This window comes from Puma concolor, chromosome D3, assembly GCF_028749965.1.
Source record: "Puma concolor isolate L17-30 chromosome D3, mPumCon1.1.hap2, whole genome shotgun sequence".
Lineage (NCBI taxonomy): Eukaryota > Metazoa > Chordata > Mammalia > Carnivora > Felidae > Puma > Puma concolor.
This window is the reverse complement of record NC_141678.1, coordinates 18,061,560-18,073,853: the sequence shown is the minus strand read 5'-3', so window position 1 is coordinate 18,073,853 and position 12,294 is coordinate 18,061,560. Positions and strand designations below refer to the sequence as shown.

Genomic DNA, 12,294 nt, shown 5'->3' with positions numbered 1-12,294 from the left:
CCAATACCCAGAATATGTGCCAGTTCCAGTCAGGACGAGTCACTGCTCCTTCCAAAATGGGAGATGTCCACTATAACTAACTTTTATGTTGTGACATGGGATGTGACATGGGATGGTTCCACCCTGGGGGCTCTGCGTTGGTCTCTGCTGCTGGCCGACTGGCTCTTCAGCCACCAAACTAGCAAGATTGGCTTTGGTGCGTGAGGGTGTGGCCATTGCCTCTGGTGGGTTAACAGTTCACTGGTTGACTCCTTGGGCCCGTTGAGTATCACGATGGGGGACGGCTGGGAGAGGGGCTCTAGAAGGGTCGTGCTAACACTGAGGTAGAACGGCTTAGGTCCTGGTCACCAGATTCACATCCTGACTCTGCCGTGATAGCCGTGTGCCCCTAGGCGAGTCACTAGACCTTTCTACGCCTCAACTTCTTCGTCTCTCAGATGAGGACGATAGCATACCTACCTCATGGGGGTCACTTAGAATATTAAATGACAACACACGTGAAGTGCCCGGGACAGTGCCCAGCAGAGCACTTAGTGAATGTCAGCATGTGTCTGGTCTGCCAAAGACTTTGGTGAGAAGCTCAGGTGTCCGCGTGATGGATGTTGGACTCACTGTGGGTACTTATGGAAAGAATAAATGGGGACAGAAGATGTGACCACATGGGATTTAGCCTGGGAGCTAGTCCCCAGACTCTTTCTGCCACTTAGTGGCTGGAAGGGCAGTGAGTGGCTCTCAGTTCTCAGCCCTTCCCTCCCTATTCATTATTGATCCCTCCAGGGCTCTGCAGAGTAGGCATTTGACATACACTCCTGGACCTCGGATGGGTTTAAAAGCCACTAGAGCTTGAGGGAGAAACCATTAAGCCAAGCCCATAAATCTGGGCTGGCAGGGGCTTGTGGCCGATGTCCTCCACGTCTGGACCAACCCCAGGACTTTCTGCGGACGCAGCCACTGCCCCATTCATGAGCCATTCATTGACTAAGGAACAGTTTCCCCCCAGTGGCTGGAAGGAACGCACTCACACAGGTACACATTAAATTCCTTTCTCAGGGATGCTCAGGTGGATGATGGCAGAACCAGTCTCCAAATGGCTACCCGGACTTTCTTCCCATCAGAGGGGAGGGAAAGGAGCTAAGTATCGAGAACGTGGTTCTTGTTTGGAATGGTGGGATGAGAGGCGCCATTTTTCTCCTTCTCCTTCTCCACACTTTCTGGAAGTGTCATAAAAGGCGTGAGAAATAGAATAGATCCTTAACAGTGCTGGAAAGCAAGAAAAGGGTGCCATCAGCCGACCAGACATTTTGAGGAGCCTCTGGAAGACTGTAGGCAGACAGGATTCCAATGGCAGAGTAACTAGCAGAGAGAAAAATCACCTCCTAAAAATGCAAAGGGGAGAGATCTTCAGGGAGAGAGCACAGGACACCAGGGGATACAATTAAGGACACAGAGCAGCTGGGCCTTTACCCCTTACCCTTATGTCGTGCGGGTCCTCAGATTGCCTGGCTGCTCCCGACCCCTACCCCCCAAATGTCACGCCTCCCGTTTAGCTGTTCATTTACTTAATGCGACCACAGCCCTTCTGTTTGTTTCTTGAGCTATGACTACTTCCCAAGCTCCAGACCATGTGCTTTTGATCCACATGACCATTTTAAAACTCACAGAACTTCAAAGCATAGATATTGTTATCCCCATTGTGCAGATAAGAAAACTAGGGCTTTAAAAAAACTGAGTAACGTGGAGCACCTGGGTGGCTCAGTGAAGCATCCAACTCTGGATTTAGGCCTCGGGTCATGATCTCACGGTTTGTGAGCCCCAGCCCCACGCCGGGCTCTGTGCAAACGACCCGGAGCCTGCTTGGGATTCTCTGTCTCTCTGCTCCTCTCCTGCACGCTGGCTCTCTGTCTCTTTCTCTCTCGAAATAAATAAGTAAAACTTTAAATGATAATGAAGTAACCTGCCCAAGGTCACATAGCTAACAAATGGCAGGGCTCGTATTTAAACATCCCTTTTGACACTGCGAATATATTCTCTTAAATACTCCACTCCATGGCTCTTTGGGACGTGAGGAGAGCAAAGAAAAAACAGAAACAAAATGACAGAAGAAATATTTAGTCACCCAAGAGAGCCATTGGCTTCCCAGCACCTTGGCTCTATCCATTTACATAAAAACAATCATGCCTTAATTATGCGATGCTCTTAACTAGTTCTAAAAATGTCTCCCTTAAGTTCATTATTTGGAAACATTTAGTTGAAGATTTTTTTCTTAGTTGAAGATTATTTTCAATGTTCATTTATTTATTTGGAGACAGAAAGAGCGAGCAAGTGCAAGCAGGGAAGGGCCAGAGAGAGAGAGAGGGAGAGAGAATCCCAAGGCTCGATCCCACGAACCGTGAGGTCATGACCTGAGCCAAAATCAAAAGTCAGGTGCTTAATCTACTGAGCTACCCAGGAGCCCCTAATTTGTTTTAAATTTTAGCCCCCAACCTGGGGCTTGAACTCACAACTCCAAGATCAAGGGTCACATGCTCTACCGACTGAGCCAGCCAGGCTCCCCCTCTCTCTTTTTCTTCTTTCCTTTATTCCTTCCCCCAAAGTAGGCATTTATGTTGGTCCTTGGAGATAATGTTACTGTTGTAACATTAATAACGACAATGATGATGGGACGCCTGCGTGGCTCAGTCGGTTGAGCGTCCGACTTCGGCTCAGGTCATATGTCGCGGTTCGTGAGTTTGAGCCCCGCATCTGGCTCTGTGCTGACAGCTCAGAGCCTGGAGCCTGCTTCAGATTCTGTGTCTCCGCCTCTCTCTGCTCCTCCCCTGCTTGCCCTCTGTCTCCCTCTCTGCCGCGCTCTCTCTTTCTCTCAAAAATAAACATTTAAAACACATTTTTTAAATGATAATGATGATCATAGTAATGTCCACTGAGTTTTTACCAAGGGCAAGGGGCAGATGAGAAAACAGGCTTGGAGATTGAGATCACAAGTGACGTGTTTAAGGCTAAATGGCTATTGAGGAGAGTATGAAGTTACTTCTTGCTTTGTAACAGACCACCCCAACATTTGTGGCTTAACGACAGTTTACTGAGCTCAGGGTTCTGCAGCTGGGCAGTTGGGTTGTTCAGGGCTCGGCGGGGCTCCCTCATGTGTCTCTAGTCAACTGGTGAATTGGACGGGGGCTGGCCAGGCTAGCATGGCCACAGCTGATTCATCGATGCTCCACAAGCCTCTCAAACTCCGGCTGGCCAGCCCAGGCAGCTGGTCACGTGGTCACGTGGCACCTGGGTAGGGGTCCGAGTGAGGATGCAAAAGCCGTAAAGCGTCTTGAGGCCCAAGGCACAAAATCACTTCTGCAACGTTCTATTGATCAAGAGCGAGTCTCAACGCCCAGATTCAAGGGATGAGGAAACAGACTTTGCATGGAGGTGATCTGCAAGGGAGCAAGACACAGGGAGGGAAAAGAGCGGGGGGGGGGGGGGGGGGGGGGGGGAGGGGCGGGGCGCCTTGTGCAAACCATCTGCCGCATGGAGAAATTGGGTTCAAATCCAGGCCCATCTAATGCCAAAGCTCTTACATTTCAACAGATACTGTAGAAGGGTTCTGAGCTTGTACAGTCAGAAGATGCTGATAAGTCATTAATGTCCACTGGGTCCGTGATAGTGATTTGGAGATGATTCTGGAGAGGTAGAACTGGAGGTTCAGAGAAGTTTCTATTCCCTTTAATTAAGACTGGAGGGGGTGCCTGGGGAGGGCTCAGTCGGTTAAGCGTCTGACTTCGGGTCAGGTCATGATCTCACGGTCCGTGAGTTCAAGCCCCACGTTGAGCTCTGTGTTGACAGCTCGGAGCCTGGAGCCTGCTTCAGATTCTGTGCCTCCCTCTCTCTCTGCCCCTCCCCACCCCCGCTCATGCTCTGTCACTCTCTGTCTCTCAAAAATAAATGTTAAAAAAATTTTTTTTAAATGATCATTGCCACTAATTGCAAAATACACAGAAACTATATGGAAGAGACAGGCTGGCCCCAGGGTAGAACGTTTATTATTTCCAGCAGAGGGTGCTGTGTTATTTCCGTAGAAATGCCACTTAGCTAGGAGAATGAGCTGGACACCTGCCTTAACTGGCACCCTGCTTGTGTGTTAGCTGCTCTTCAAGATTAATACTCCAGGTCGCTGCCCATCTGTTCCACCTTGCAAGGTCTTCAGAAGATTCTTCAGATTCTTGTCTAGGTGGAAAGTGCACAAACCCACCCTTAGCACTGCGGTTTCTCTTTAAGACCAAGCAGAAACGGCAAAGGGAGATCACAGGTCCCTTCTTTCCAAGCACGTGATCCAAATGGTAAGTCTCTAACTGCCAAGGGCTATACATTCTGAGGATTTTCGGTGGGAATTTTTTCACGCCACCGTCAACTGCTTCTTGGCATTGCTGTTTTCACTGCACGTTCTTTTATTTTTCAGTGTGATTGTAATAATCCCTACACTTGGGATGGAGGTCAAACAGCTCATTTTCATCACGAACCACTATAAATAATGGCCAAATGGGGAGCACGACAATTACAGGAAAAGAGGTTTCTTGTGGCATACGAGGCAAAGACAAGAAATTGAAAACAATCAGAGCATTAATCAACAGGGTTGCCGCTGTTTAAAAATAATGCAGTAGACCCGCGAATATTAACATGGGAAGGTTTCCCAAATGTCTTATTGAAAGCAGATCCTGACACCGAGAAGCTAGGGCAAATAGTTTACTCTGGGAGATTCTGTAACCCACGTCTCCAGATTGTCCCGTTTAAGGGAGAGGGAAACGTCATTTGTTGAGAGTTGCCCCTGGGAAGTTTAAATTCCTTGGCAAACTAGACTCCTAGTCTGCCACCGAGGTTGGCAGAGCAAGCCTTAATAACCAGAGAGGGGCGCCTGGAACAGTCATCTGAGCGTCCGCCTTCGACTCAGGTCATGATCTCACTGCTTGTGGGTTCGAGCCCCGCGTCAGGCTCTGTGCTGACAGCTCAGAGCCTGGAGCCCGCTTCGGATTCTGTCTCCGTCTCTCTGCCCCTCCCCTGCTCATGCTCTGTCTCTCTCTCTCTCTCTCTCTCTCTGTCTCTCTCTCTCTCACATATAAAATAAAACATGAAAAAAAATTTTTTTTAAATAACCAAAGAAAGCACTCAGGATAGAGTTGCAGGAAGTGGCAGGTAGAAAACTGTATTGACAAGGAAGTTGGAAAAGTCGGGCATTTGTATGGGTTGAACTTGGACAGTATGCTGCATGTGGGAAGGAAGGAAGGAGGAAGGAAGAAGGAAGGAAGGGGAGAAAGGAAGTAGGGAGGACAGAAAGGAAGGACAGGAGGGAGAGAGGAAGGGAGGAAGAGGGAAGGAAAGGAAGGGAAGAAAAAAAGATAACATTGCTTGCATTTATTTATTTAGCTAGAGAAGGGGCTGGAAGTTTGCAAAGCAGGCTCCCAGTAGTTATGGCTTTGGGGGGAATGGAAGCGAAGTAGGGGCAATGGGGAAGAGGAAGAGGCATCATATACTCTGTATACTTGTGTATTGCTAACTTGTCTTAAACGAAACTGCATTCGTGAGGTGCTGCTGCTTCAGCTAAAAAAAATGTAAAAAGAAATAAAAAGACTGTGCTTATAGCTTCATGATAAGAAGAAATCCTTGACATCGAAGGACAGGAATGGCTCTGCCCCCAGGAACACGCCATGGCACAGTTTCGCAGTTAGTTGTTGAACTTTTCTGTGATGGAGGAAAGGTGAACATGCTTCCCGCTTTATTAGTAGTATTTATTATTATTATGATGATTTTTTTTTGAATAATGTAAGCACACCGTGCGGAGAAGAGCATAAGGTGTCAAAGAAATCATCCATGGTAACCGCTGTGACCTCTGCAACCACTATAATCTGGATCCCCGTTCTCAGAGCTGAGTTAAATGAGATTCCTGATGGTTTTTGCTGAGCGAGGTACCTGTGGGCATATACACTGGAACGAGTTTGGGGGGGGGACCACTCTGGCAATATATATCAAAAGCCTTCAAAATACGCCTAGGCTTTGACACAAATTCTATTTAGCAGGGGCCTAGCCTAAGGAAACCACGTGCAGACCAAAATGTCTTCAGCCTGATGACGTTCACTGAAGTGTTGTTTATCGTCGTGAAACCATCCAAATGAGGAAGTGGTTGGTGGGCTAGAAGCTATAGACAGATGTGGGTGAGAATTTTGGCTCTCCAACTTACTGACTTACTAGCTGCGTGATCCTGGTCAACTAACAATTTATCTAACGTAGATAGATCTAGAGATGAAAATGAGAATCAAAAGTACACACACACAGGGACACCCGGGTGGCTCGGTTGGTTAAGCTGCCGACTCTTGATTTCGGCTCAGGTCATGGACTCACGCTTTGTGGGCTCGAGCCCCGCATCGGGCTCTGCGCTGGCAGCATGGAACCTGCTTGCGATTTTCTCTCTTTCCCTCTCTCTCTGCCCCTCCCTGCCTCTCTCTCTCTCTCTCAAAATAAATAAATAAACTTTTTAAAACTTAAAATACAGAGGATTATAATTACCCCATTTATTTGAGATGCTTACTGAGATAATTCATGTAAAACATCTAGAAGAATATTTGGCATATAGTAGGTCCTCAATAAAAGGTAGCTGTTATTAAGAAAAGTATGGTTCAGGGGCACCTGGGTGGCTCAGTCGGTTAAGCGACATTGGCTCAAGTCATGATCTCACGGTTGGTGGGTTCGAGCCCCACGTAGGGCTCTGTGCTGACAGCTCAGAGCCTGGAGCCTGCTTCGGATTCTGTGTCTTTCTCTCTCTCTCTGCCCTTCCCCCATTCACACTCTGTCTCTCTACATCTCTCAAAAATGAATAAACGTTAAAAAAAATGTAAAAAAAAAAAAAGAAACGTATGGTTCATGCATGTGATGGAATATATGTGTGTAAGAGGGTTTTAAGTGGTATGGTAATGCTATTTATAAATCAATGAAAAGTAAGGTTTAAAATTCTTTTTTAATTTTTTTATTAAATTTTTTTTAACATTTATTTATTTTTGAGAGACAGAGTGAGACAGAGCACCAGCAGGGACGGGCAGAGAGAGAGGGGGACACAGAATCCGAAGCAGGCTCCAGGCTCTGGCTGTCAGCACAGATCCCTACGTGGGTCTCAAACTCACTGACCAGGCGATCATGACCTGAGCTGAAGTCGGATGCTTAACTGACTGAGCCAGCCAGGTGCCCTAGGTTCAAAATTCTTGAGTATGATCTTAGCTAGAGAGAGAGATTGAGAAAGAGGGATAAAGACAGAAGATCAAGACAGAAAGAATATACTAGAATACTTATACTGTGAAATGAACTAGATGACATTGCCTTTTCTTCATACTTTTTTCTAAATAGAGTGTATATACCTGAACTACTAAAGCCCTAACCTTTCCTCTGAGGCTCCTAAGAATTCTTCCTTCTCTGGACAGAGGTGTCCTTTTATCATTATTCTGTTCCTAAATCTCAGTGGTATTGCTAAGACCAACTTTCAAAATGTTAGATGTTATGCAGGGAAGGACGTCATTCGTAGAAGCAGAGGTTCCATAGAAGCAGAGGTTAGTCAGAGATTCTTGTATAAGTGATTTATTTAAGGAATGCTCTCGGAAGCCCATAAAACCGTGAAAGAGGCAATAATGTTGAAAGGAAGAAGTTAAGCAAAAGCATGGTTTCTGGTGACGTCGAGACTCGGGCTGATCCCACAGGGAACTCAGGAGTGTTCTTTGTTCCACAAGGTCTGTCCTACCTTGAGGCAATGGAACGGGACTTTTGTAAGCACATACCAGTCTGTCCTGGGGAGAAGGGTTGTAACTCCTAGACACTTCTCTGGTGAGGCAGTCACAGTTGCTCAAGAGCAATCCCAGAAGAGGGTTGCAGCATTAGCAGCAGCAGCTGGGAGCTGGACACGAACTAGTAAAGGGGCATCCCAGGAGACCTGGATGGGTCACCAACATCCGTCTGCCTCAAAAGGGTTAATGGAAATGAGCCTCTCTCTCCACAGCCTCCCTTATGAGGAGCCAGGAGAGTAGCTCCGATGCTTGACTTAGGTGGGAGATGTGGGGAAAGAGAAAGCCTGCTCTTCCTAACAAGTTGGAAGGCAGCATGGGGAAGTCGTTTAGAAGTTTCCTTCTCTTCCCAACGTGGCCGGCGGCTGAGGAAGTGGAAGGCAGGGGAAGGGGCACGAATGTAGTAGATGGAGGGGTCGATGCAGTTAGGACGTTCGTTACATTCAGCAAACCAATAAGTTGATTGAGCAAATAAGAAATATATTGAGGAGAATGAGGCCCCCGTGTCTCAATGTCGGAGAAGGGAATTATAAACATGGAAACCGGGAGGGTTAGAAAGAACCCTAACCTTCTGGTTGGACTGGAATCGAAAGTATCAGTAAGAACTCGTTGTTTTTTTAAAAATATATATACACAGATAGATATAGAAACATGTGGGTGTATGGAGTGCATGTGGGCAGAGAGAAATGGAGAGACCAAGATAGATGATAGAGAGAGAGAGAGAGATCTCTTAGCTGCATCCACTGAGAAGGCCTAGAAGCAATGACAGCCCAGCAGCAATGAGCACACTGACATCAGTATTTGGTTTCTAAATACCGTCTTCTACCGAAAGGAACCAGAACCTCTTAGAAAAATGGCTGACGCCACAGCTGGGACCAGGAAAACACACCATGAACTTGGACATCTTGTTGTGCCAGAAAGTAAAGAAGAGTTCAAGGAATGATGGAGGCATATAAAAGAGACATAGGGATTGGTTTAAACGGTCTTCCAATGAGAGGCACCTGGGTGTCTCAATTGGTTAAGCGTCCAGCTTCGGCTCAAGTCATGATCTCATGGTTTGTGGGTTCGAGCCCCACGTTGGGCTCTGTGCTGCTGGCTGAGAGCCTGGAGCCTGCTTTGGATTCTGTGTCTCCCTCTCTCTCTCTGCCCCTCCGTCGCTTGTGCTCTGCCTCTCTCGCGGTCTCAAAAATAAACATTTTTTTAAAAATTAAAAAAAAAAGTCTTCCAACGGTCAGATCTGGGACAGTCTGAGCATCAGAAGAATAATGGTAGTAGTGGCTTACAACCCACTGAATAGAATAGGAATCTACAAGTTCATACTGATTCGTTGAATGAATAGGTAGGTAGGTAGGTAGGTAGGTAGGTAGGTAGGTAGGTAGATAGATAGATAGATAGATAGATAGATAGATAGATAGATAGATACAGGGGAAAAGGGAAATTCCTCCTTACAGTAGAATATCCATTCTAAATGTAGAAGGAACAATGGAAATTTAAAAAATACCACCTGTTACCATCATAGTAGTGTTGATTCAGGCAGGTATCGTCCATGGATGGGATACCGAAGCTGATGGGTAGAGGTTCTAGGGAGAACAGGATATTGGCATAATCTCTGAATTTTTCCCCGCAAAGTAATCCCAGATGGAAAAAGGATAACTTTAGGGTGGAGAAATCTTTCAGACACCATCTTGAGCCAGTGATGAAGGTTAATGTCACCAGTGATGAGATGAGTTGACACCATATGGCCCTGATGTGAGGCACTGGAAGGAGCTTAGTATCATTTCTGCGGGGTTCTTGCCAAGAAAACATGGCCTGAGTCTGGTCACAGGGAGACAGCAGATGGACTTAAGAGGAGGAGCATCCTACAGAATGAAAGGCCTGGACTCTTGAAGACTATTCAGGACGTGAATAATAGGGAAAAACCCGAATAATGTTCCAGATTGAAGTTGCCTGTTGTCGCACTACCCTATTTTCTCCTATATTTGCTGGGTTGTGGGTAGGGCTCCGTGTCGGCAGTTCTAAATTTGAGAATCATGTGGGGAGTGAGTTAATGCAGATGCCAGAACCCCACCCCTGAGACTCTGTTCCCAAGGGTTCGGGGTGGGGCCTAGGGATCTATGACCTTAGCCGTCATCCTAGGAAATTCTGCAGTAAGTGGTCCACAGACCACCCTCGGAGGAATATTGGCCTAGAAATTCAGAAAGCGGTGGCAGTCCTCTTACTCAGTCCCGACCTTAACTTTCTTCCTGTCTCTCTGCTTTCCCAGGGTGACGCTGTACGCGGAGTTCCTTCCCATGAAGGCCAGAGCTAAGTGTATCTTGCTGATTGAGGTAAGGAGGGTGGTCTGGGTTTCCCAAGAGCGCTCAGTCCCTCAGCAGGAGATTCTCAGGCGTCTTGAGCCACAGGATGAGGAAATGGGAGTTTAAGAGAGCTCTAACAGACTCAGTGTGTGGAGACTTAAACGGGTCAATTATGTCAATTCTGACGTGGTCTTTTTGCAACACGGATAAACCCTTCAATTGACAAAAAAAAAAAAAAAAACAATCAATCTCTTAGGAAAATGGTGGCAGGCAGGTGGTATTTCCTTCTTGGACTTCACATGGCTTTTATCTGAGAGTTGGTGCCGAGAGTTGGTGCGTAAGGGGACCAACACCCCTGTCCCCCATCCATATCATCACCCTCCACCCCTGTTTGTATCCGGGCTCACCTGTGTCTTGTGTGAGGGGCCACTTCTGTAGCCTAGAGACTGCCTTAAAACTCCCTCGGTCCAGCTCGTCCCCCCGAGCCTCCTTTCTGCCAAGGTTTTGTGACTCGTTTTCCAATCATGGTTCTGGAAGATCTCAGGGCCAATATGTAGCTGCCCAGTGACCCCTCTAGCATGCAGGCAGTAGGGTTTATTTGTCCTTTCGGACACTGATGCCCACAGTGACGACTATGATGCCACTCCGACGTCTCTAGTCACCATGACCATGTTGACAATAGTAATCACATTGACGTCACTGCCCAACTTACCACCCAGACTGCATCTACCCCTGATCGATAAGGATTGTAGTCATCTGGTCCACGCTGGTATGGATGAACCAACTATTTAAATATTGAGATGCGTTTATGCCAGCAGATCTTGGTCCCTGATTACCCCTCATCGCCTGACACCCTGTCCACTCTTAGGACCCCCTAGAACTTCCCATGATCTAGCGTCTGAAGAGTTAACTCCTGGCACAGTCATGGTATATGTGTGTGTGTTGAGAGCAGGGGGTATATGACCAGTGTCAGGTGCCTATCCTGGGTTGGTCCAGTTTGTTAGACATTTTGACTATCACCCCCGGTTGGCAGCAACAGAAATAGACTGTGGTTGAGTTCAGCCAAAGAGGATTTAGGAAGGCTCTCGGAGTCCCCCAGAACTGATGGAGAAGCTGAAGGGCCATGTTTGGCAATGGACAATAGTTGTAGGGCCTGAGCAGGAGACCGCATACTCAACTTAGGATAGTTTGAAGAGGGTTTGATAAAGGAACTATTTCTAAATAGCCCCAGGCCTGAAGTGCCAGTTGCCAGGCAAAGGCAGGAAGTAATTAATTAGCAGCCCAGAGAGAAAGAGAGACAGAGTTGTGTGTCCAGGGCTGTTGGACAGGTGCTGTGACCTGCTGAGAGATGCAGCCAGCCCATGACCACCGTGCAGGGAGGGAGCCAGAGGAATAAATGCCCCCACATCTCTTTCCTTTCTCCCTCCCTCCCTCCCTCCCATGTCCTGTGGGGCTCCCCATTGGCTGTAGCCAGTGGAAAGCCAGAAGACAGGGAGCCTGTGGATGCAGTCCATACAAAGAAAGCAAGGTGGGAAAGGATGGCGAGGCAAACAGAAGATAGTCAGCCCTGCAGGGAAGAGGCAGTTGTGATAAAGGATACTAGGGGCCTCTTGGGCGAGAGAGATGGATGTCAGTAGACAAAAACAATATGTCCGTTACTGTATTGGCCTCACACGATATTGATGGCATCGATCTCCCTAAACCAGAGCTGCCACATCGTACCCACTCCAGTGGGTACCACGCAAATATGACAGAGGAGATGGGCAACATGATGGCCCTGCCCCCAACTATATGAAAAACAGGAAAGACGGCCATTCCGACGTGGCTGACCACGAGGACCCTCCCCCGTGTCAGTCGCGTTGTCTGCAATGAGCTCATGTGTTGGCCACGCTGCTCCCATCGCTGATCCCGTTTTCCCCTGCCAGGTCTTCTGGGCCATCGGGACAGTGTTCGAGGTGATCCTGGCCGTGTTTGTGATGCCCAGCCTGGGCTGGCGCTGGCTGCTCATCCTCTCGGCCGTCCCGTTGCTCCTCTTTGCGGTTCTGTGTTTTGTAGGTATCCTTTAAGAGATGTCAACCTTTACGGGGCACCTGGGCGGCGGCTCAGTCGGTTAAGCATCCAACTTTAGGTCATCATCTCACGGTTTGTGGGTTCTAGCCCCGCATGGCGTTCTGAGATGTTTGGGATTCTCT

At 47.7% G+C, this 12,294-nt stretch overlaps 1 protein-coding gene across 1 annotated transcript in view; it reads left to right on the top strand.

The window, feature by feature from the left end:
- The window catches only part of SVOP (SV2 related protein), a 78,642-nt gene that overhangs the window by 44,474 nt on the left and 21,874 nt on the right, over window positions 1–12,294 (top strand). The window contains exons 7-8 of the mRNA XM_025933597.2: window positions 10,069–10,132; window positions 12,028–12,153. Of these exons, the coding sequence (XP_025789382.2) occupies window positions 10,069–10,132; window positions 12,028–12,153 (190 nt within the window). The remainder of the gene's footprint in view (window positions 1–10,068; window positions 10,133–12,027; window positions 12,154–12,294) is intronic.